Raw genomic sequence first — 26,412 nt, 5'->3', positions numbered from 1 at the left:
AATACAATTACTGTTAGTAATTTATTTTCTTTTGAAGAGAATACAATTCTACTTCAGCCTTTGTACCTCCTTTTTCATATGCTGTGTCTACTAAATATGCTCTATCTACTATAGTAATTTGATACAAACCAAAGTTATTCAATAACAATCATTGTGTCATTGTAAAAGCTATAAACATAGTAAGTTATGCAATACAGTGACTTCAAAAGAAATGAGACATAATGAAACGTAATGTTTATATCATATACAGTTTAAACCATTAAAACCCCTTAAGTGGCTTCAGGAGTCAGTAAAGGCAGAGACAAGTAGAACAATATACTTGGTGAATAAAACACCAACACAGAAATTGCAATCTATAGAAAAAGACCGACACAGTATGTGTCTTCCAAGACATGAGGTCTATTGTTTACCTTAGCAGCGACCACGAAGGGTAAAGAAAGCTTCAGAATAATGGAAATTCCATTGATTTAACGTTTTGCTTGAAACTACTATGCTATTTTTCATGGTTCATGCATTCTACAGCTATATAATGGATTACTATTAATTTTCTATTGCACTAGGAATATCCAATTTAAGAAATTAAGAATATAATTTATACATTTTGATAACTAGGAACCATTGGTGCCCTTTGCTAATAGTTGGTTGGAACTAGCCTTTACAGATCAACAAAGCAAAACATTTGCCAGGGTAAATAAAGATAACTGTCTTTCAGCATTAACTCGATGGGTTATGAAACCAATGCATATGGAAATAGCCATCTTTTTTTTGAAAGCAAGTTGTGTCACACTACAGAACAACCAAAGCTTGATTACACGATTTTGATTGTGCAGTCTGCAACCTGAAACACATATTTACACAAAGATCACTGGCTTTGTTGGGTTTTTGAATTGCACATATCGGGATATTGTTTTCCATCACTATTTTTAACTTGAATGGGATTTTGCTTATTCCCTTTTCTCATTGTGGAAGAACACTAGCGACCTACCACGGTTTAAGTGAATTGTCTACTTTTGTATCATTATTTTAACTAAAATCTTTACCAAGAGATGGAAAATATTTTGTGGTGTTATGCTAGTGGCATAAAGCAGCCAATTCACAGCTTTTTTGTGCAGTAGCCCAAAGGACATCTGCGCGTATACAGTTTGTTTGCCTCCTAGCTTGAAATAAGAATATTATTTAAATATGACTGATTTGCATATATACCACAAGTCAGGCATCCACTAAGTTATAGGTTTAATACATTATTATTTGAAGATATAACATTCGAATCCATGTAACATGCCACTAAATGAATGCATTTCAATTATAACTTTTTTTTATCCTTTGTGGGCAGAACCGAAGCTGTTGCCAATAATTCAAAATGTTAATGTGTATGTCTTCCTGCATAGGCAATAAAAAAAAAAGTCATATTGGAACATCAGTTAAGACGATAGCATAAAAAAAATACAAATTACAGATCGATTACTATAATAAATGTTCAGATACATTATTAAATGTCTAATTATGTACCCTATTTATTCAACTGATTGCATATACTTTGTATATAATTGTGTTTTGCTATAACAATATTTTGTGAATATGTCTGATACAATTACAAGGATATCTATGAGGATATCTATTGTTCCTGATCTCACACCTTTAGCACAAATCTTACATATTACTTTCCAAAACATAAGTGAGAGATAATATCAATAACTGTGTTGGTCTCTTGCATCTTTGCAACATGGACTCACACCACTGCTCACACTCACGGACATACAGCACAATAAATGCCTCAGATCACAGTAAAGGATTGATGAAATGTCGTTTCATAATGATTGTGTTCCTTGGTTTTAACTTTATGATTAGGATGACAAGTAGCTATATCTAGAAAGGCACTGTTAGGGAGGATAGAGGATAGGGATTACTCAGTGAGAGACTTCACAGTAAGACATCTGACCTTGAATTGCATTAGTAGGTTATTGTGTGCATTTAATTGTGCCCGTTATCAGACTGAATTGATTGTATGTGATGAAAGTGTTCTGCTTCTGATACTGTATCCTAACGAATGACTCTTGGATATGATTGAGTCAGTTTAAAATGAAAATCGAACCACCTGCCTTGCTACAAAATGTAGGACAAACACAATTGGCCTTTTAGAGTTCCTGCAGTTTGTAACAAAACATTCACATTCACTCTATCCCCTCCTTTTTAGACTCTCACACTAACTATTATATCATTTATTTTGTATTGAGAGCAGTAGTTTGACCTATGTTATTGACTGTAAAAGTATCCTATACAGAGTTAAGTTTTCTCTGTTTCTCTGCTCTATGTATGAAAGTGAAGGCATCATGTCATGGCTTGCCAACCAGATCTTGTAGCAGGTAGATGTTCCTTGCTTGTGACTTGAGTTTTGCAGTTAGAGCAAACACTTCAAAGCAGTTCTGCATACACTGACCCACATAATAAACACAATACACATACACATATGTGTGCAAACTCCAGGCCATTCAAACTCAGTTCTATACAACGGTTTGTATCTACACTTCTTTCTCTTCTTTACTGTGAAAAGAAGTCCGTCTCAAATTCTCCTTGACCTTGACAAACTCCGGGGCTCTCACTGTTGCCTCCTCTTGCTTTTCCTGCTCCTTCTCCAGCTGAATCAGAAACAAAAGAAAGTTTATTGAAATCATTTATGACACATGCATAAATGCTCTGCAACAGTATTATCCTATTGACCAGTAAAGGACTTCTCTTACCTCTTCTAGCTTCCCCTTCCTCTTCAGGAGCTCTTGTTCTAGAGGGGAGATCTTCTTCCTGGCCTCATCTTCCTCCTTCCTCTGCTTGATCATTTTTTCCCTCTTCCTGGCTTCCAACACACGCTGCAGCTCTGGCTTAGACTCCACACCAACAGCACCACCCCTATGAGCCCGAAAGAGAAGATATGCAAGGTTATCAGCATACCTGTATGTGTCTTCTTCATGTGTCCAGCAGATGGCATCCTTCCATGCGAAATGCCAGGCTCTGATTCCGCTGTCAGCCTATAGGTTATACTGGTCCATTTATTTTAACATCACTAAACAACATCGATATGACAAAAATAACAGAATTTGGAAGGATCGTGCCAGTTCATGAAACAACAATTATATAGAAGTTAAGCAAATGTTTCAACTCAATAACGCATTGAGTGGGATAGGGGACTGGTGATCCAGTGTGCTGTGTTTCTCTGTTTTTCAACCATAGAGAATGATACAAATACAGTGAATTGGCAACCTTTTTTCTAATTAGGTTGAAAAGCCACCTGGAAGTGCCCTCGGAAGCTTTGTAGAAAACCTTGTAAAATACTTGGAGTTTATTTATTCACTGCATGTGACCTCTAAAATCAATCAATAATATCAACATTTCACATGAGCTATAATCAGTGATGAACTATTAATATCAGGATATGATAGATGTTGAAATCTCTTCCTCCTGTTACCTCTACTGTGAGAGTGCTAAATGAATGCTTAAGTGGTGCTTAAGTCCTCCTTAGGGAGGTTCAGTCACCGGTTTTTACTTCGCGTGTATGTGAGGTGTGATTAATGTTTTCGTTAAATTTGTCTGCGCTCGTCAAATAAGTCAGAGAGCTGTACAAAAACACTAAAGTAATTAAAATAGAGCCTCCTCTTTGCATACCCTCACACACACATTCACAAACAGACACACAGGCATACCTAACCAAATGAGACTGCCTCTGTAGACATTTTATGAAACACACTACCAACATTAAGAAAATCACATTTTCCTTTAAATTCAAGGTATAGTTTGCTAATCCACTACAGGACAAGTCTAGCAGAGTTAAATGGCTGATTTTTATGCCCAGTATATTACATTAGTTGCTGTTGTCTGTACTTGCGAGTCAAAGACTCCTGATTTTTCTGTATTTCAAAATAAAGTGATAGGCTCCTGTTTCCTTTATTACAACACAGCATGGTGAAATGGACTGATATTTAAAACCCTTTTTTGTCCACTCAGGCATTTTTCACTTCTTATGTTGACCCCTAAGGGACATCAATGCCACTAAGGGATGAAAAGCCTTGTCTACTATAGATTGTGTTAGCAAATCAGAGAAAAGACAATTGAGACCACTCAGTGATAGACTGTTTGGTTTGATTAGTTAATTCTCGCAACCCCACCACAGTGGTGTGACAACATCTCCCAGCTTTTGAGGGGCTCTCTCTATTGCCTCTTTTGCAATTTGACTCACATGGCCAAACCCATATTATCACTAGTAGCAGCGCCAACAAGAGCCTAGCAGATAAATGCTCAATTGAAAGAATGGCGTCTTGCATATCTCTGAGTATCTGCTCATCTGGCCTATAGTAAAGCAGAAGCTAAGGCATTTCTGAGGCATGTCCAGTCCATTATGAGAATCTAACGATAATGGGCCCTTATTTGTTTGCTAGATGATTGTCAGAAGCACCAGGTTGACCCACTGAAAGACAACATTTCAAGATATTAAATACTGTATTTTAGATCGAACATTCAGGGGACAATATTCTGGGCCCTGTACAGAGGCGGTCTCTGAGGGCCCCTCCCCTTTTTATTCAAAATTCAAAGATTTTCGAGGGCCCCTCTACACACTACGGCCCTATATACATAGTACCCCCCCCCCCCCCCCCCCCCCCCGGTTTGACGCCACTACTGACATTTCTGCTGTGTTGCAAAATTCATTTATTTTTAAGCAGAACAAACACACCAGTTTTACTGTGGCATGCTGGAATGTGGACATACTGTCTGTATTTAATATCACTATAAGGATGGCTACAGATGAGACATTCATGCCTCTTTATATATGTGCTTTGAGTTTTAAAACGTATTTATGGCTACTTGGTTATGATTGACTGATCTGGCTCTCCGGTATAATAAAGTTTTCTTATTTAAACACTAAATTATTAACTAACAGTATGTAGTAATCAGGTGCAAACATTGGATGTATTGTACTGCATTCTATCTTCCTGCTAGCAATTGAGTTTCCGGTCTGTGACATTCTAAAACATTTTATAATTACGCACTTCTAGCAGGTTGAAGAAGTTTCAGATTCATGTTTATGATCATTGAAAAGCATGACTATAAAGACAAATACCATGCCATAATGAGAAACAAGAGGAACACTAGAAGAATGATATTTTCACTTCCAGGCTGGTTTTCCATGGGCCTACTCTTGGTGGTGAACCAGCAGGACTGGAGGGAGGATAAAAGGCCCTCTGTTGCCCACCCTCTTAAGTTTCTGAGTTCACAATGACCCCTCGTGAAGGGTTGGAGAGCTTGAGCTATGGGGATTTTCTGTTCACAACAACTCTGTGATAGGAACAGTATCATGGTGGGCTGTCACCTAGCAACAACCGGCTTCTAATGGATATGCTAATTTAAAAGATGTTGGGGTAAGTGAGAGAGAAACAGACTTCAGGCTTCAATGGAGAGAAAACAGTGCTTTGTTTGGGTACTTTCTATTTTGTTGTGGGGTAAGAACATAACAACATAGTCAATGATTAGTCAAAACTTTGACTTATAAAGAAATGCAACCAAAAGAAACTACTAAATATTAAAAAAATTTATAAAAATGCCAAAAAAAAAATTTATACATAAAATATACATTTTGCAGTATCTAAGTCTAATTTGTGCAGATGGTTTTCTGAGGAAATGTTTGTGCACTGTGGTGATAAGTAGCCCTGTTAGCCTAGCCTATTGTATAGCAGCTAGTAGACATTGTTGATGGAAATTTAAAGTAACATACATACGTACACTACCGGTCAAAATTTGAGAATACCTACAATTTTTCCGTTTCTATTGACATTCTCAAGACTCTTTTTCTTATTTTGCCATCTTAGCAATGGCTTTATTGTTGCCACTTGACCTGTTAAACCTGCAGCTTGAAGTAATCTATTCACGGTTGAAATTGAGACTTGCTTACTTTGACCAATGTTAAGCTGTGCTTGAAGCTGTTGTCCTGTGAACCGCCCATCTCACAAGCTATCATCTCAGAAATTTCTTCTGACTCTGTTGTAGCTTTGGGTCTGCCAAACTGTCAGAGTTTCCTCTAGTTTCCAAGTGCATTTTGATTTCTTTGCAATTTCTCTATAATAAAGACCTACACTTTAAGGGTTAACAACGGGTCTGTCGTCCATTGTTAACTGACCTTTTCTCACCATTATGATAGCAATTGTTTCTGGAATTTACATAACTCTGAGATTTACGTTTTCAGTTTTTGCTAACCTAAACTTTTTTCTTACCTCTGGCAGTTTACCAGTTTACATTTGTACCATTTCAGGATATTCACTGGATGTGAACTGCTTACATTTCGGTTCTAAAAAGTTTGACCGGTAATGTCAAAAATAGTAGGATATGCAATGTACAGGTTGTGCAAGCTGTATATAAATGTTTTCTTGTATGTTTTATATTTGTATATTCACTTATTCAACATGCATTCTTTTGAGTCCAATTAACTGAAATAATAATATGATATGCTGACTTGTGCCATCTGTGAATTGAGTTCGGCTTTTGTTTACGGCTATGCCTTTAGGAAGACAATCGAGTTTGACAGTTCGGACGACTGTCTTCACCAATGGGGGATTTGCAATTTTTTTATTAGTATATTCAACAATCACCAATAGATTTCCCATCCTCAATAGAACCCTCAATTAACCTAGGTACATATGCCATCATTGTGGTTCCAAAGAATGATTCAGTCATGCTTTCAGCACAATCTTTTAGGTATCGTATACCTGTGTTGTCACCTTCAAATTAAGAGGGTGGAAGGCTGTTCAGTTCACATACCAGTCTCAAAGTGATGTTGAGAATAGTCAAGTAGTGCTGTTTTAAATAGTTCAGTAGTTTTGCCATTTAGTTGCATGACAGTGAAGCAAAGCCTTCCGTATAAACCACTGTTATTGTGTTGCTGCTAGATTTGATTAGATTTTTTTATATATATATTGAAAATATGTACTTCCATGTGAGTAGTAGTTAGTTGGTAAACTCGTATAAACATGATATTACAAGCCTCGTATAAATAGGTGACAGAAAAAAAACATGGAAAAGACAGAAACCTAACAATGATTTGTTAGATAATGGAGGTGACTGACTGGTGCCAAAAGATATGTTCTGATTGGTCTGGCCTGTTGCATGCATGTGTTTACATGGTTTCCTAGTATGTATGCCTATGGAGAGGATTTTTTTGAAATAGCTAGCCATGTAACAAACAAGTGTTGCTATGACTCTGAACAATGTTACTGAAATGTACACCGATCTGCTATAACATTATGACCACCAGCCTAATATTGTCTAGGCCCCCCTTTTGCCGCCATAACAGCCCCAGACCCATCAAGGCATGGACTCTACAAGACCTCTGAAGTTTTGCTGGGGTACCTGGCACCAAGACGTTAGCAGCAGATCCTTTAAGTCCAGTAAGTTGTGAGATGGGGCTTCCATGGATCGGACTTGTTTGTCAAGCACATCCCACAGACGCTCGATTGGATTGAGATCTGGGGAATTTGTTGTGTTCCTCAAACTATTCCTGAACCAATTTTGCTTTGAGGCAGGGCACATTATCCTTCTGAAAGAGGCCAATGCCATCAGGGAAAGTCAAAGTAACATCCACATGAATGGCAGGACCCAAGGTTTCCCTGCAGAACATTGCCCAAAGCATCACACTGCCTCCGCCGGCTTGCCTCCTTCCCATAGTGCATCAATTTGAGATACAATAGCTTATCTGTTGGAACGGAACACACAAGCCAGCCTTTGCTCCCCACATGCATCAATGAGCTTTGGTTGCCCATGACCCTGTCGCCGGTTCACCACTTTTCCTTCCTTGAACCACTTTTGATAGGTACTGACCACTGCAGACCGGGAACACCCCACAAGGGCTTCAGTTTTGGACATGCTTTGACCCAGCCGTCTAGCCATCACAATTTGTCCCCTGTCAAAGTCGCTCAGATCCTTACACTTGCCCATTTTCCCTGCTTCTAACAAATCAGCTTTGAGGACAGAATGTTCACTTGCTGCCTAATATATCCTACCCACTGACAGGTGCCATGATAACGAGATTATGAGTGTTATTTACTTCACCTCTCAGTGCTCATAATGTTATGGCTGATCGGTGTATCAGTGTTATTTACTTCACCTCTCAGTGGTCATAATGTTATGGCTGATCATTGTATCAGTGTTATTTACTTCACCTCTCAGTGGTCATTATGTTATGGCTGATCGTTGTATGAGTGAGGGGGAAGAGAAAAGCAAATTGGTTCCTGCTGTACTGAGGAGTACGCTTCTTTTATTTAAAATATAAATAGGGCTTAAAGAGTTACGTGGAACTATGACCCCAGAGAATCTGTTTGATTTTCAAAAGAAGACAGCTTTATTCCATAGGGTCATTAAATCAAACACGAGGAATGTGTGGAGTCTGTTCTGCTCCATATTAGAAAAAAGGTAGTGTTGACTCTCCGATGTTGATTTTACAATTTGAGAGATGTGTCTGGCCCTACTGGGTTGTGGATGTACTGCTTCAGTGCATGATCAGATCTGGTATGTGATGCTAAAGTACCTTTCTGAGGACTTCTTAAAGGTTGTCTTGGGTTTGTATAATAGGATTTGGAAAGGGGGTTATTCTGTCAGGTTGGATATGTGCAAGTATAACCCACTAGCACTGACCTCTACGTTATGCAAACTGATGAGAAAGATGATTATCAATTGAATGTCACATTTCCTGGAACATAGGGGATTGCTGAGTCTATGTCAGAGTGGCTTCTGTCAGGATAGATATACCTTGCATGCAATGAGAAAGGTGAGCAATGAAGTTCAGAAAACTTTGATCATGAAAGAAGTGGCTTTAGCCTATGACACTATATGGAGGGAAAGCCTAAGGATTAAAATGGAAGGCATGGGTATCATGTGCGGGCAAATAATTGCTTACTGGACTTCCTGTTCAACTGTGCCATTTGGGAAATATATAAATATTTATGGATTTGACCATGGTGTTCCACAAGGCAGAGCTGTTAGTCCTATTAATTTCAATATTATAATGAAAGATGTGTTTCTACAGGTAGAATCATGAGATCATGATGTTGGGGTGTCTCATACCCCTTGATTCTTACAAAAGCCTAATTAAGAGGTATGTCATTTCAGATGCTACTGTATACCTTGATTGTTTTCATCATGTACTGTCCATTGATTGCATTAAGAGACCAATTTCTGTATCCTGATCAAAGTTATTTTCTATCCTGTTAATGAATTATTCTGATCAACTGTAAGAAATTAATGTGTGCTGGTCTAGCCTACATTGACTGAAATGATAAAGGGTGTAATCTTGAGTATACTGTAATTGATTTTGATACCTGTAAATGTTCTCCTGGATATCAAGAGATACTTGAGAAGTAAGAATAAGAGTTTAATTTTGGGTGAAACTAATTGAATAAATGTAAATGTGGGAGTGGCGGTTTCTTTCTTTCATTGTTGGAGAAAACAAAGGAAGATGGCAATAGATTTTGGCGCCAGTCCTTCTGTGTTTTCACACCTTTTGTAACAAAGAATCAACCTTTTGGTCAAGAGTATATGAAACCCCCTGTAGCTATAAGACGTCCGTATCTTCTGATTTTGACGTGCTGTTGACTTGCTCCTGTGCAACAGAATAAATCAACATAACCAACTGCTATTTAAGTTTGAAGACTTTTGATTGTAAATCATATTACTGAGAGCAATTTGTGGAGTTTCAACAGAAGTAACAATTGCCTTGTAGGCCAAACACTTTTGCAGAGACAGTCAGTATTCCTGAAATTACAACATGAGTACATTTCATATTTGAAAACAATGCCTTATTGCAATCTATGCCCACTGGTGTCACTTGTTTTTATCTGCAGATCTGGTTTTACAAACAATTTTGTCAAGATTGTCTTGTAGAACCTTTTGATCTGATAAAATTATTTGTGATTTGTCCTTTAGTGGAATGTACAAATCCTTTATACTCACAGATTCTTTGGATTGCAAAAGAAAAAAAGTACAGTGGCCCGGAAGTGCAAAACACAACCACTAAAACAATTACAAATCACCAATAGCGCAAAACACAACCATTAATACAATTACAAACCACCAATAGCGCAAAACACAACCACTAATACAATTACACACCCCTAATAAAAATACTCCCCCAAAAGTGCAAAACATAACCACTAATGTGATGACACAGTCCCAATACAATACACCTTCCACAAACCTAAATGCAATCCCCCAAAATACAAAACAACATTTAGTCAAAACAGAAAGTTTAGGTAAAAGAATGTTGTTGCTGATTGGATGCACATCCTGTTATTCAAGGTGAATTGAAAATGATAGTTTAGTAGCTAGCTTTTTAGCTAGTTTCAAAGAGAAGTGATATAACAAGATATGAACAACTCTTCTGCTTAGATAAGACATCCTTGTTTGCAGAGGCGTTTTTATAATAAAAAAATTGTTGGGACACAAATCATTTCAAAATATAGTATACATACCAGTAAAGCTACAAAACTCCCTCTTGCTACTGATGTGTTTATTTAACACATCAACAAACAGCGTGGCTCCACAAAACACCTTTAATGACAGAGCGGCTTGCTTCTACTAGGTATTGTAGTACACATACTGGAGAGAGAGAGAGAGAGAGAGAGACAGAGAGAGAGAGACCTTCTTTTGTAATTGCTCTCCTTGTCTCTCTCACACATTACCACTGTCACATTTACAAACCTAAATTAGGAATGCAACCAAGCTCAAAACGAATGTGCCTACAGGCCACATGCGAACAGCAATGAGCTCAACACCACTGAAGGCCACAACAAAGCGGAAAGACAACCTTTTAGGGATACAGACCCATTATATGACAACAACCTTAATAGATAAGCATGGACACACTGACACCCATCACCATCTATATCAATCCATCCAGCACAAAAATATGACCAATGCACCGACCAGCAACACAAAAGCAGGATGATAAAATATGCTTTCACTCACCAAGGCTGAGGGCTCACTTGAAGAGAAAGGTGGCAAACTTTTCAATGACTTTGGGAATGAAGTCATGTAGCTGCTGAATCAGCTGGCTTTCGATGGACAACATTGTCAATGCATTGAGTCGCAGTAGTCCCATGATATTGCCAGTGAAGGTTTTTACCCTCTTCAAAGTGGAAAAGTTCCTCTCTGACTCGGATGTCGTCATAGGTGTTGTTATGATAATTTTCAGCAGAGTGACGTCTCAGCAAAAGCCTCCTCTAAGTTGTTCTCATGGATGGATCTTAACAGAGACAGGGCCGTCTTACCAGTGTGAAGCTCAGTGTGCCGGTACAGAGTGTTCAACTCAGACTTCAACTTTTCCTCGTTTCCTGGAGGCCATAGTTTCACCGCACAGTCAAGCTCAGATGTAGGTAATGACAGGAAAAATTGTGGGGAGAGCGGGCTGTCAACCAGCTTGGCAGCGATCAGGTGGTCACTTTGTGAAAACCTCTGCTCCACCTGAGAGATGACTGTCGCATGCCTCCTTCATCACCGGTGCTGTGTTGGTTACTCATCGGGCCAGGCTCCTCTGTTCCATCGTGAATGGTGGCAGCTCATTCATCAGTTTGCTTCCGCATATTCTGGACATTCTCCTTGAAACGGGTGAGCGCACTGATAATCCCAGATGCATCGATGCTCCGTTTTTGCAGAGTGTTTTATAAAACACATAGAAATTCCAGCAGCTGCAGAAAGTCTCGGTCCCGGAGGTTATTTGACAGGCCGTATGCCTCACTTATGGTGGCCTCATCCCATCCTGGTTGTGTGCATATGTCCTCCATACACAGGAGCAGCGCAGCGCGGTTTTCCCAAACAGCATTGATATTTCTACTTTTAAAGTTACAGCGGGTGGCCTTGGAATGTGTCTCTGTGTGGGATCAGCAAGTGCCGCAACACGCCAGAGAAAAAGGTGGCAAAAGCAGTTAAATCTGCAAAAAGCAGTTAAATCTGCAAGTGCCGCAACACGGCAGAGAAAAAGGTGGCAAAAGCAGTTAAATCTGCAAAAAGCACTTTCAGGACGCTCATACTTGCTGAACAAAGTTGCTGCAAGGTCAGGTTCAGCTGGTGAGCATAGCAGTGAACAAACTGGGCATGTGGGTATGTCTCTTTCATTAGCGTCTGTACCCCTCGTTTCCACTCATTACAGCCCCAAGTCTGAGCGATCAGCTTTTCTCCCAGCTTCAGTGGTTCCAGCACACCTTTGATGCTATTAGAGAGGCCGAGTCCAGTTTTGTCTTTGACTTCCACAAACTCCAAAAACCTCTCTGTCATTGTATTGTCAGGCAACATGCATCAAAACACAACCACCATTTGTGATTTACAGGAGACATCAGGCAACAAATTATGTCTCGTCCACTTGCTTGGCTATCTCCTCCCTGTATACTTCATACATACAGTCGAACAGTTTATTTTGTACAGTGCTAGACATCCCTTTGAAGATCCCTTTGGCTGAATGTCATAGTGCCTCTGAAGTCTCGAATCACTTCACACATAGTTTCGAAAATGCATCTGAATATTACAGTATTCAGGGAGTCCACCGACTCGTCGTGCCCCCGCAGTGCGGTTTCACATTTTCCACACAGTTTAATACATGTTTTGATCCGACTGAGAACGTACCTGTTCTCCTCCACCTGTTTGTTATGCTGCTCAATGGAGCGCCTGTATGCACTGTCAACTTCGGCTGCACCATTTACCCTTCCAAGTAAGCCCAATTTCACAGCATTGTCCAGATGACTTCCGCTGCTCTCATGTTTTGCAATCCTCTCAGAAAGATGTTTCATCTTTGTAACCCGTCCTGGACCAAGTACCATTTCCACCAAATAGAAGACATGGAAAACAGAAGAGTGCCTCCTTTTGTATGCTAACCATTAGCCACTTTTTCTTCAAAAACCAATCCACGTTAAACCCGGTTAAACGCGGTTACTTTTACTGTGGCAGATGGGCACCAAGTCGCTTTACTTCAAGTTTCTCCTCCAAATTAAGGGTTTCAAACCGGTGCTCGAGTATGAAATCCACTTTATTAATTTTCTCAAGTTATCTGGTGTTTGTGAAGCTAACAAGCTAGCTAATAAAATCTTCTTGCCGACTAATGTTGGCGCCAGACAGACAGACAGCCAATCTTGTCTGAAATACGAAATGATGCTGTAATGATGCTGTCAGCCCCACTTGGCATCACATGCGTGTGATCTACATTGATCACACTAACATTCTGAGCATGCATATTAATATTTTCACACGTAGAATTTACTTTGCATTGTGAAAGAGGGGCTAGCCCCACATTCACACTTATCCTATGGCCTACTACTGTGAACTCGAATCGACAGAACACAGTCTGAAGCAGCAAGGCAGGGCCAATAGAATCCTAACATAAATGATATGCAATTTAGAAAGATGTTATATTCATAGATAATAAATAATAGGAAGTAATCTTAGAGAAATAAAAATAAAAATGTCGTTGCAGCTCTGGCTGGTGATGTTCCCGCATTGCTTATATGTACAGGGTGATGATCTTGTTCACAAATTAAAGATGCCCAAGAAAATGCAGCATTTGATGGCTGATTTATTTCTATTTTAGTGTTTATTTTAAATTACTGGACATACAGACAGCAAGCTGGTAAAGATTTACATCCCTTGATATTATCTAATTCAACGTGTTCATAATTAATAGCCGACCCAGTAGGCTGCTGTCACAGTTAAGTAATTCCATTAGATCTACGCGCAAAGCCGACCTCTCAATGTTATACATGGAATATGATCCATTCGATCTTTCATACGCACTGCCGTCCTCTATAAGTTCTAAATGCAAATACAATGTCTCGATCTAAGGCCGACATCGGCATGAAGTCGTATGTTTGTTATCTGGGGATGACCTCATATGAATGTCCCTGATAATAATAAATACGAATGGTTTTCAGTTATTGTTGAATTGTTTATACTAATTCTTCCTTCTTAAGATTAGATTCAACTTTATTGTCTGCAGTATAATGAAATGCAGTTCGCGTCTAACCAGAATTATTCATAACTCTTCTTCCTTCAAATAGCAGCAATAAAATAATTTCCTATTTCCCATTCACCCTGAATAACAGACAGTGCATCCAATCAGTGAGAGTCTTGTACCTACAGTACCCTTTCCGTTGTTTAGTATTTTGGGGCAATAGGTTTATGTATGGGGAAGGTATATGGTATTGGGAGTGTGTCAATGTATTAGTGGTCGTGTTTTGCACTATTAGGGGGAGTTATTTTATTTGGGTTGTGCAATGGTATTTGTAGTTATGTTTTGCGTTTTTGCAGGGAGTATTTTTATTCTATGTGTAATTGTATTAGTGGCTATGTTTTGTGCTATTCTGGGGAGTATTTTTATTGGAGGGATGTAATTGTACTACTGGTTGTGTTTTGTGCTATTGGGGGGAGTATTTCTATTGGGGGTGTGCCGGACCCCCCCTGTCTCAGTCCCAAGGTCTTACGCTCCTATACTATTGTGCTGGGGGATTGGGTCAGTTCTCCTTCCCCACTAAGTATTTTCCCAGTCTCCTCCCGTTTTAAACTTTAGGAGGACATGAGGTCCTGGTCCACACCTGCGGAGTACCTGGTTTGGGGGGCCCGTTGCTGTCCCTGTCCTTGTCCATCTGGTCATACTTCTGACCTAGTCTAAATTTAATAGACTCTGGATTTAGCCCACATGCATTTATAAATTATTCCAATTGGACTCTTAATATCTTACCCGGCACAGCCAGAAGAGGACTGGTCACCCCTCTGAGCCTGGGTCCTCTCTAGGTTTCTTCCTAAATTTCAGCCTTCTTAGGGAGTTTTTCCTAGCCACTGAAATTCAACACTACTGTTGTTTGCTCTTTGGGGTTTAAGGCAGGGTGTTTCTGTAAAAGCACTTTGTAACAACTGCTGTTGTAAAAGGGGCTTTATAAATACATTTGATTGATTGAAATAAATACATTTGATTGAGTGTGCAAATGTATTAGTGGTTGTGTTTTGCACTTCTGGGCCACCGTAAGAAAAGAAAGAGTTATGTACTGTTTCCAAAAAAGTTGTGACGCTGGGTAAAATGCACATATAAACACAACGGAATGATGTGCAAATCATTCAAACCCTATATTCAATAGAAAATAATGCAAAGACAATAGAAAATTAGACAAAGACATATCAAATGTTGAAACTGAGACATTTTATAGTTTCTTGAAAAAGAGATGGCCACTTTGAATTTGGAACAGAGACAACAAAAGAACACTTCCAGAAACCATTGTCTGTGAACACAGTACATCGCTGCATCCACAAATTCTAGTTAAAACTCTACCATGCAAATAAGAAACCATATATAAACAAGATCCAGAACGACCGCTGCCTTCTCTGGGCCCAAGCTCATTTGAGATGCACTGAAGCGAAGTGGAAAACTGTCCTGTGGTCTGACAAATCGAAATTTGAAATATTTTTGGGGAAAATCCTCTGGACTAAAGATGTAAAGGACCATCCGGATTCTTATCAGTGTACAGTTCAAAAGCCAGCATCCATGATGGTATGGGGGTGCATTAGTGCACATGGCCTTGGTGACTTGAAAATCTATCAAGGCACCATTAATGCTGAACAATATATACAGGTTTTGGAGCAACATATGCTGCCATCCAGACAACTTCTTTTTTCGGGAAGGTCTTGCTTATTTCAGCAAGACAATGCCAAACCATATTCTACACGTAAAAGGGTCTGGGTGCTAAACTGGCCTGCTTCCAGTCCAGACCTGTCACCCATTGAAAACACTTGGCACATTATGAAACAGAAAATACGACAAAGTAGACCACGAACTGTTGAGTAGCTGAAATCCTATATCAAGCAAGAATGGGAATACATTTCACTTTCAAAACTACAGCAATTGGTCTCAGCTCCCAAACCCTTACAGAGTATTGTTAAAAGAAGAGGTGATGCAACACAGTGGTAAACATGCCCGAGTCCCAAAATTTTTGAAACATGTTGCCGGCATCAAATTCAAAACGGGCATGTATTTTTCCAAAAACGATAACATTTCTCAGTTTCAACAATTGTTATGTTGTCTTTGTACAATTCTCAATTAAAATATAGGGATAAATTATTGATATTGATGATAAATGACATCAATGCCTTCTGTTTTTATTAGGATTTTATGCAGGATTTTTATTTTGTACAAAAGAACCTTGTGTGCTGCGTCTGCTGAATATTCAGTTTTATCCTAGTTTTTGCTAAAATCTTAATGTATCTCATATTTAATCAATTATAATGAAATTAAACCTTTCGCAGTGTATTGTCATACTAATTAAAGTAGTGCCCTGCTCTGTACACTACGTTACATCTACCCCGTGAGACCAGGTTGCACACTAGCGCTACTAAGTGTCACTTCCTCTTTTTGTGATGAGCTTACAAAAGCTTTAAAACTATATTTCTTGATTTTTACTGAGACTTTATGTTAGACTTTGTTGGGTAGTAATTGTACCGTTTCTGGCTCATAAGCAGCTCTCTGTGGAGATCCTGGTGGCTTTTGGAGGCTTTAACTGGATTAAGAAGCTTTTTTGGCTTGATGAGATCATCAACTCCCTCCATGTAATCTGGCTGGGGAACGTAGCCAGCCACTGGGGGCTGATCCCTGTGAGGGTAGTCCTGATGTGGGTGGCTCCTATCCTTCCTTGGCTGCTGCTCCCACTGCATGTCTGCATATGCCGATGCTGAAGGACAGTGAGGAAAGAGGGTGGAACATGGCAAAAGGGCAGAGAAAGATATCAGTGTTAATGATTAAATAGCAAACTAGGGGAAGTATATAAACAATAAATGCTTTAGTATGGAAAACAATAAGGTGGTTCCACATTCCCAAGAAGTAGCAAAAACCTCTGGATTTACAGAAAAGATGAGGAAACAATTGTTTATTTACACACAACAGGCTGGAATCATCCATATAAGCCAATGGCTCACTCTGACCTGAGGTCTCATTACCTAAAAAAATATTTTCACTTGGCTCTCTGCTCAGCTTGACATGTGAGTAAGCGAATGCGCCCTCTGTTAGTGTAGATTTCTTAAGAGGCAAACCTGAGGACACAGTTGGCCCTCAACTGCCGAACCCATGCTTTGTCCTTGGCACAATACCCCATCAGAAAATATACAACAATGGAGTTCCGGGTGTCATTGTGGGGTGAGGACATCCTCCTCCTGCTATCAAAGATTTATATGATTTAGGTGTGAGGTAACTTCTTGGGAATTCACTCATATGTTGTCTAAGTATTAAATGCTAGAGTTGTACACCGTCAGTCTCGAAAGATGGCCAACAAATCCTGCAGGACTGATAAACCGAAGGAAACACCTAGCCAAAGTGGCATTAGCCCTCTAGATAACGCTAGCTCCAACGTGGTCACTCCCGGCTATATGAAAGTCTTGCTTGACGGTATCCGATCCAATGTCTCGTGTATGCGCTGTGTCGCTCCATCGCCCAACATAAAGAGTCGTGGTACTTCCAGAAAAACTTTAAAAAGGTGATCCTACTATTTTCATGGAATCCGTTCTTATTGAGGTTTTTGGAGAGGACAGTTTTCCTTGCAAACCAGAGGTTAATTGCACCCATCATCTTATCTACAGTAGGCATATATTCTGAGTGTTGTCTCTACAACTATTGTTATCATCTTTACAAAATGATCACCTTTATTCTTTTGAGTCGACAAGGAACGCCAAGGCGTGTGAGTATGATTTTTAATGCGCCTTACACCTTACAGCAGATAGTGATGCCTACCTTTGCATTTGTTTTCTATTACTCCTCGCTCATCATGACTGGGCTTAACAACAGATGGGTAACCTATGTGTCTTGGAAAGTTATAGGGGCAAATTGTCATCGTAAATGGAACAACATTTTTGCTCACATTTTTGCTTCACAGCTTAATGTAAGCATAGCGTTTTTAGGCATAGCCCCCAAACAGAATTTGATTTGGCCTCTACAGTTAAAGCAGAACAATTAATCCTTAAGGGTCACCATCTCATATATGAACATGATGATCCATCCGGCAAACTCCTTGCCCATCAGGCACACCAATCCTTTGTCTCAAGGCAATTACTGCAAATCAAGACCTCTTTGGGTTCAATTTTAAAACATTTTTGGATGACCTTGCACCTTTGCTCCTGGCTATGTATTTGGAGGCATTATTGCCACTCTGAGACAAACCTCAATATGTCTTCTACCTAAAAAGGCCAAGGTCTTGCTGCTTTGTGAATCTCACAGACCAATACTTCCTGGGTGAAACTGCTGTACACAGCTCCCTTGCCATATTTTCACACAAATGAAGTGCAATCAAAGTATTTCCTCTTCAAAAAGGAACAAGACAGGGGTGCCCCCTCTCCCTGTTGCTTTTCGATCTGACAATCGAGCTGCTTGCTGTTTCGCTGTGACATTTTTAGGGGATAGCTCTAGGGAATATCGTATATAAGGTTGAGTTATATGCAGATGATATCCTTCTATTCGTCAGCAATCCTATGTCATCAATTCCATTCATCCTGTCTACATTAAGTTGATTTGGGAAATTATCTGACTTACATTCCTTGGGATTGTGGTTCCTAGATTTTTTCATTGTTGTCTTAAAGTTAAACTTTAATAGATATAATAAATATAAATGAGATTTGGAAAGATTACGTACTCTTCCCTTATCAATGGCAGGTCGCATCATTTTGATTAAAATGAACATAGTCCCTAGATTTGTATATCTCTTCCAAAACATCCCAGTGTTCATTCAAAAAATGCAAAAAAGTACTCAAAATGTATATGGAACAATAAGCAGCCATATGTCAGTAGGCGTATCCTGGAGAGACAAGATGGAGGGAGGAATGGCCATGCCCAACCTTTTGCATTATTATTGGGCAAGTAATATCCAAAAGGCTTTCTTTTGGGTAAAGGGTTACCCTGAAAACAATGTGCCAGACTAGGTTGCAGCAGAGTCTTATAACCTTCCTACTCGATCTTTAGTCTCCTCTGCCTTACAAGTTTCTACTGACAGCTCAGCCAACAATCCTGTGTTGTCCTAGTCAGTAGATATGCTTAGAACACAATGGGAACAGGACTTATTTGTTCAACTTGTATTTGTTCAAGAATTGCAGTCCATGCTTCGTCTCCATGCAACAGATGGGTTCACACTAAGATTGTTGATCATATCTACTTTACAAACCCCAAATTTGTTAAAATTTACCCAAAAGCGGAACCCCATCTGTGATAAATGTAAACCACATTAATTATCATGTTTTGGTCATCCCTTGTCTGCATGCATTCTGGGGTTCAATTTTCACATCCCTGAAGGAAGCATAAAACATATTGGTTTAGCCAGACACTCAAATTTTTATAATGTAGTCACCTTTACTTGCTCAAGTAAAGGTTTTGGTGGTGGGAGAGACCAACGGGTTGGAAAAAGGGAGGGTGGCTTTAGATTTTGTATGTTATATGACAATATTTTATTATGTCTATAAGAACATTTAGAAAATTCAATACAGAGATGTTAAAAAAGAAAATATACAAACATTTTCAATAGAATACATTAATCTACCCAGCAGAAAATGTGGGCTCAAACTTGCGTTTGAGCCCCCAAAGTTAGCCAATGGGCTCTTGTAAACTTCCTCTATAGGAGTTTAGGCGGAACCAACCGCAGGTGAGCATGAACAGTCTCTACAAGGACGCTGGTGACAGTGATGCACATGTGCAGAATTCTGTTTGTTTTGTGACCACCCCTATTTCAGGGTTTAGTGATTTAATCCGTGCAGAGTTCTGCTGTTCCCATTCTGAGGGTGGTAATTGCTTCTGTAATGCGAAAGCTGGCAATGCATGTTGTGCCCCAGGCAGAAGCTCGGTCTGGTTGGTACAGTGGCTGCTTCCTGGTGTCTGGTAAGGGTGATTTTTTTTTGAATGTCCCATTCTAAATTTGTTCACAACAGCTGTTCATGTTTGTACAAGTTCCAGCTGCTCACATAGCAATTACTGCTATAGTCAATTTGGCTCATCAATTTTGGTTTACATCCATTGGTTTGGGCTTGCTTCCATGTGTCAATCTACCCCCACACATGAAAAGTCTCAGGTTTTGTGGCAGTGCCCCCAACATCCTGGTCCTCCCTGTCAACATCCACTCTTCCTGGGAATTAGTAAGATCAGAGTTTTTTGGGTGATTGGTTAATAGTAAGGGAGTAATGCCAACAGGTGACAGAGCACACTGCCCTAATTCTCTCAAATTATGTCCCAAGCTTACTATTTAATCCTGCATCTGTGGCCCAGAGGTAGACCTGTGGATCTGGCCCCTAAGTTGGCTGCCCTCTTGGGCTACACCGACCCTTGAGCAAGGCCCAGGTGGCACTCACATTTTTTTAATGGATGGCCTGCAAGCTTATTTTTCCTCAGGCCCCTCTTTTTTGGGCAGGTTGCCTCGTCCCCTCGCATCAGTTTTCTGCCTCTCCTGCTTAGAAACACTGTATATTGTCCACATAGTGGTACTGAAGTGATTAACAGGTTCCCTGAGGCAAGGAAAGGAGGTGCCACTTTTTGTAGGTCTCAAGCTGTTTGTGGAGCAGTTAAAAGTTGTTCTGAAATCAGCGAGTACAGGCGTAGCTGAGTATAGCTGCTTCACACCTGTAAAGCACTAGCATACTGGAGATGCAGCCCCTGCATTGGGTGGAGGACTACAACGAGTTGGGGTTTTTTAAATCTGTGTTATTGGGACTAACATGTGTCATCAGTGTATCCGCTGTCAAACTTGTGCATCAATCGATCCAACATGGTTGTGTCGTCAACATGTCTGTCTGTCCAGTAGATAGACTTATGTTTTTTACACATAGGTAGCGGGCATCCGGCAATGCCTCACACCCATGGGAGTGAAAGCTAAGCCCTGCCCCAGGGCATTTTTATGGCAACATCTGGAACTGGCACACACAAATTCTTTGATGATGTGACTGTTGATGACAGCAGCACAAGGAATTCTGAAGTTTCCAGAAACATTTTGTCTCTTCAGATACAAGCAAATGCTTGTAAACTCATTGGATGGTGCTTTATCCTGAAGTAGGACAATAACCCCATAGCTATCATAGTTAACCCCATAGCTACCAGGTTTTTCAGGGACAAAATCTGGCCAAGTCAATCACCTGATCTGAATCCAACGGAGCATGCTTTCCCCTCACATTCTGAAGACGAGACTGAAAGCAAAATGGACCTTAAACCTATAAAAACTGAAGTAAAGGCCTGGCAAATATTCATCAGGGAATATACAGCTCCGGAATAAATTAAGAGACCAGTGCAGCTTTTTCTTTCCTTTGAAGAGGAAAGTTTTGAGTGAGGAACAGAAACGTTCAAATTGCAGTGGTCTCTTAATTATAACCCTTCTGTTCCTCACTCAAAACCTTCCTTTTTGACTTTTTTGGAAAGGAAAGAAAAAGGTGTAATGGTCTTTCAATATTTTCCGGAGCTGTATATGGCATCTGGTTATGTCTATTGTTTAAAGACTTAAAGCAATTATTGCATGCAAAGGAAAGGCGACCAGGTACTACTACTACATGACTTCTTAAACCATTTGGAAATAACATGTCTTGTATGTCCATTTTGGGGCTATTAAAGGTATTTGGACAGGTTAATCTGATTAAATTTAAGCTGACAGTCTGCACTTTAATCTCATAGTCATTATATAATTTCAAATCCAAAGTGCTAAGTAAAATATTAGAAATACCTTAGTATGATATTTACAGTATAAAATTGTAAAATATTAGAAATACCTTAGTAGGATATTTACAGTATAAAATTGTAAAATATTAGAAATACATTAGTAGGATATTTACAGTATATTAAAAGCTATTTCAAATCATGTATCTTAAGTATACGAAAGTAGGAAATAAATGCGTCATACATTAACCTCCTCAGACCGGTTGTTCACATTTGTGGACATTTTAGGCTTCCTGCACCAAAGTTCAGGTTTTAGGAGATACATCTACAGTGTATTTCAAAGGTATTCAAATAAAGCCACAGATTCTCAATCTAATGAAATCTAACTGACTTTGACGTGGCCACTGTAGGACATTCACAAAGTTTCTTGAGCCACTTCAGTGTGGTGCTTGGGATAGCATTGTCCAGCTTAAGGTGAACAAACATTGTTTTAGGTTCTGGCTCTAACTTGATCTCATATGACAACAACCTTTCACCACATCGCAGCATGGTCACCCTTGTGCTTTCAGATAGTACTTTTGGATCTTCTTTCTAGCCACCATCCAGTACAGGCCAATTGAATGCAGAGCTTTTGATATGGTTGCACCATTACTCTTCTCCCAGCTAATGAACACTGCAGCATCATCAAAATTGTATTTGTGTTTTTACCAGAAGTTAATTAAGAACTCTTAAGAGGTCACCCTTGACTCCATATTCCAATGGACTATAAATATGTGATGACACACATGGCAAACTCCCTTTGTCTTCTGGGGCCATTTAGAGTTTAAACATTTAGAGAACATGGACAAAAGATTGTTGTCCTTCATAAATCAGGAAATGGAAAAGTTGCAGGCTTGAAATCCCTAATCTACACAAATAGGGCAATTATAAAAAAATGTAAACCAACTCTGAATCTTTGATAGACCTGCCTAGAAGAGAACTGAAGGGTATTTTATCCCACTGCAAACTGAAAAGGATACAGAGAGGTCAAACATTTCCCAAGGATCACAATTGGAGAAGTTTATTGAATTGTGGGGTCACCCAGTCTCCAAAACGACAATACCAACAAGCTATCTGGATGTTTTGCCAGAAGAAAACTGTACTCATTAAGTCAAGATATCTCACCAGAGAACATAGTTGCAATTAAAGTTCCAGTAATACTTAGGAAACTCTAGGCACTGACATTTGTCTTGTCGATGCATTCCAAGTCCTTTAAAATAGACATGAGATAGTGTTATTAGTCACTAGAAGATAACAAAGATATAGGCTAAGGTGGGAGCGGTAGGCAAAATAAACAAAATAACTGTATAAGAGCAAAACAGTAAAATGTACAATTCAGTTCTAGCTGCTCCAGCTGAATTTCATTCAATCCTTAGCTCCACTCCTCAAAATATTGTTAAATTCCTACTAAAAACATACCAAGTTGTTTGGGCAAAAATCAATACACTGGGATTATTTTAGTTAGGGTTTATTAAACTCCTGAATTAACTCTGTAAAAGTAAGACTGAAAAACCATTAGTTTGTGACACTAGCCAATTAGCCTTACAGCTCTTACTCTTTTTCTGACAGAATGCTACTAAGAACAATTTGAAAAGTAAAGTCTAGCATTTTAGTCGTTTACAGATTCAACCATACTGTGCATAAACTGTAGAAACATGTGACCCAGCCTGTTTCTAAAAGGGCATTATTTATCAATGAACAAAGTGGGCCTGTCACTCCACAAATAGATTATAGTACCAATGTTCTTCTGTGTGAGAGGGACATCACAAGGAGAACGCCATTCATAAAAAAGTAAAAAGAGTAGCAATACACAGACAGAGAAGATTAAAGAAGCAGTGGAGCACAAAACAGAGCAATAGAGAGCTGGTGACTGCAGAAATATTACAATGATAGTGGGAATGACACATTTTAAGATACAAAATAAAGAATTATCAACACAAAAAGGTAGGGAGTCAAAAGTTATGTCATTGTTTTTTAAAGATAGTTGGTCTAGCAATGTAGACTAATTGAAATTCCTTCTGAGCTTTGGAGTTAAAAGGAGAGGTTTTGAAAGCAGCAGCGATGTCTTAAAGCAACCTACTGAACTCAAGCTGAGTAAACTGTTCTCCAGTCAATTCATACTAATTGTGTACTCCAAATGCTAGGGTGCTCCAGACCGATAAAAGAGAGGGGGCCCCAAATTACATTTTGCTTGGGGCCCCCAAAAGGCAAGAGCCAGCACTGTGTACAAAATGTTATACTAGCCTTGTGTTCCTGTGTGTGCCTTTTAAACAGTAACAACAAAAAATGCTGGTTGCATCCACAAGCCTCAGTGTGGAATATTTGCATATCCTTCAATAACATAGACAATACACTTAAAACATCAAGAAAGACAGAGTTTCATATAGAAGATAGGATAATCACACCATCTTGGGTAAATCCTCCTGGCTGTAGTGGTATTGATTTGACATTTAAACCATGTTAGATGCACTCTGGGTAAGTTAATAATACCTTTGTGGAGTCCATTATCCAGTTACATTGGGAAAATGCCTTTAACAGGACTGTTAATCCTTGAGAAGCATGAGAAATCATATATTCTTCTGAGAGTCTGTGGCAGGTGAGGAGGCTCAGAATACAGCACATCTGAGCCTTCTCAGTCATCTGATCACAATCTGCAAAAATCAGTTGTATTGCAGTATGTAGCTTGACTTGTCTACACATTGCATGATTAAATTACTTAGGAAACAGCTTGTCAACTAGCTATATCCTTGTGACTATCACCTACGCAAATTTAAGAGATTTTCAGTGAGAATGACTTCCCTGTGTTTTCAGTAGGTTAAAGCAGATGGTGTGGGCAGCTAAGTGTTTTACCAAAAGTCTTACAATGCTTTCCACCATGAAACAGTGTTCTGATACAAACATAACACTGGTGGTTGTTGCAGTACAGGTGCAACCTCTAAGGTGACATACAGGTTGACTACACCATAACATTTCGACTGAAGCTCTTTCTTGTATTCATTGTGTTCCGTGTTTGGTCCACTGTCCTGTTTTTTTTCTATTGAAAAAAACAACCTCAATCAATAGATGTTTTTCCTTCTCATTGACTGCAATGAATTGACAAAAACGACATGCATGTCACATTTTTCTTTCTCATTGACTGCAATTAATTGACAAAAACGACATACATGTCACATTTTTCTTTCTCATTGACTGCAATTAATTGACAAAAACGACATACATGTCACATTTTTCTTTCTCATTGAGTGCTATGAATTGACAAACTTTTATAATACCTCAGCATGATCGAAATATACAGTGTACTTGTGTGAAACTGATTGATAAGTGGCTAAAGCTAATACTATGGGTAAAACAGAAAATGTAAGGGACACTATGACCATCATCCACGTATCGTATTTTGCTACATTTTGCCCTGTGTGGGTATATAGATATTCTTCTCAGATATCAAATTTTTGCCTTCATTTCTCAAAACTGTGTCTACAGAGTTAAATCAAGCAACACATTCACTCAAGATCACTGTGAATGAATCAGTGATACAGAAAAGTATGCTGCTTAAATGAGGGAAGTCAGTCCATAGTGTGTTTGTTCAAGTGAAGTCTGTTATGTTTGGTGTACTTAGGCCAGTCAGTCACACACCCTCTGATAACTGATCAAACATTCCTGGCAGGCTGCACAGTGTATTTGACTTGATCACAACACAGGTAAGCTTGGCCAAATGACGTAGACACAGAAAGTAAACAGTTTAGAGTGTCCATTTCTGATTATGAGCAAAGTCTTGCATCTCGCTCATCAAAATATATGCAGCACAGCTCAAATTAACATAGTATACATTTAAATAAACAATGAAAATTAAACACAAAAATAAGTTGTGAGAGAGTGGAAGATTTAGACTCTTTGAGTAGTGTAATAACAGAGCAGTTTTAAAAGTACATTGGCGAACCTGTCCAAAATGATATAGGGCAGAGATCAATTCAGCACAGAGCCTGGGAGTTCTACAAAACATAGAAAAAGGCTGTTTTTGAAGGACATAATCTGATATTTCCACTGGTATATTGATGTATTTAATATAAATGTGTTATAGGTCAACAAAAGTTTTTTACATTTGGCTATTCCAGTTATACTTCCAATTAACTCCCCTTTGTTTGAAAGAGTTGTTACAGACAACATCCATATTTATCTACAAGCACTGTAAACCTTAGTCATACATCCGAATTTCCTGGAAAAACCATATCGTTTTATATTACTATACTGTCTATACTTGCAAACTGCATTATTCTTCCATAAATTAACATATAAAACACTGCCCTGACAAACCTTCTGCTAAAGCCTCTGTATCACCGCTGCGGTTCTGCCATGGGGACAAATTGGAGTCTGACTCTGCATGGGTCTTACCTGACTTGACCAGCACATCCCTGGGCCTCACAGGATGGGCAGCAGGACACAGGCTGTGGCTGTGGGTGACTCTTTGTGCCATGCAGCTCTCTCTGTGTGTCCGGTTGTAACTGTGGGTCTTGTCTTAGAAGCCTACATGTCTCTGTATGGATCCCTGTCTGAAGTGGGGCTGCTGCAGCACTCATTTAACATGCCTCTGTGCCCAGGCTAGAGTAAACATGTCACATGACTCCCAGGCATTCCATTGCCCCGCCCCTCCCTCTCTTCCCACTCTGTCGCTTTCTCTTTTCATCTGATATTTTCTCTATAGCTTCTCTCCAGCCTCT

At 39.3% G+C, this 26,412-nt stretch overlaps 1 protein-coding gene across 1 annotated transcript; it reads right to left on the bottom strand.

Moving 5' to 3' along the window:
- Window positions 1-7: 7 nt before the first annotated feature.
- si:ch211-236d3.4 (actin-associated protein FAM107A) lies at window positions 8-26,276 on the bottom strand. Its single transcript, XM_010901101.4, has 4 exons — window positions 26,087-26,276; window positions 16,496-16,724; window positions 2,739-2,901; window positions 8-2,636 (listed from the first exon to the last, which is right to left on the bottom strand). The coding sequence occupies exons 1-4, from the start codon at window positions 26,166-26,168 to the stop codon at window positions 2,520-2,522; spliced, it is 591 nt and encodes a 196-aa protein (XP_010899403.2). The 5' UTR covers window positions 26,169-26,276; the 3' UTR covers window positions 8-2,519.
- Window positions 26,277-26,412: the final 136 nt, after the last annotated feature.

Source organism: Esox lucius, chromosome 17 (assembly GCF_011004845.1).
Source record: "Esox lucius isolate fEsoLuc1 chromosome 17, fEsoLuc1.pri, whole genome shotgun sequence".
Lineage (NCBI taxonomy): Eukaryota > Metazoa > Chordata > Actinopteri > Esociformes > Esocidae > Esox > Esox lucius.
This window is presented reverse-complemented; position numbering and strand designations above follow the sequence as displayed.

Bases quoted from the DNA above. Each gene is read 5' to 3' on its own strand.
- si:ch211-236d3.4 (XM_010901101.4), bottom strand. From the start codon at position 26,168: ATGGCACAAAGAGTCACCCACAGCCACAGCCTGTGTCCTGCTGCCCAT. The intron at 16,725-26,086 runs GTAAGACCCATG...ACTGTCCTTCAG, and splicing joins GGATGTGCTGGTCAAGTCAG to CATCGGCATATGCAGACATG. The intron at 2,902-16,495 runs GTACAATTACTA...TCGGGCTCATAG, and splicing joins CTGCTTATGAGCCAGAAACG to GGGTGGTGCTGTTGGTGTGG.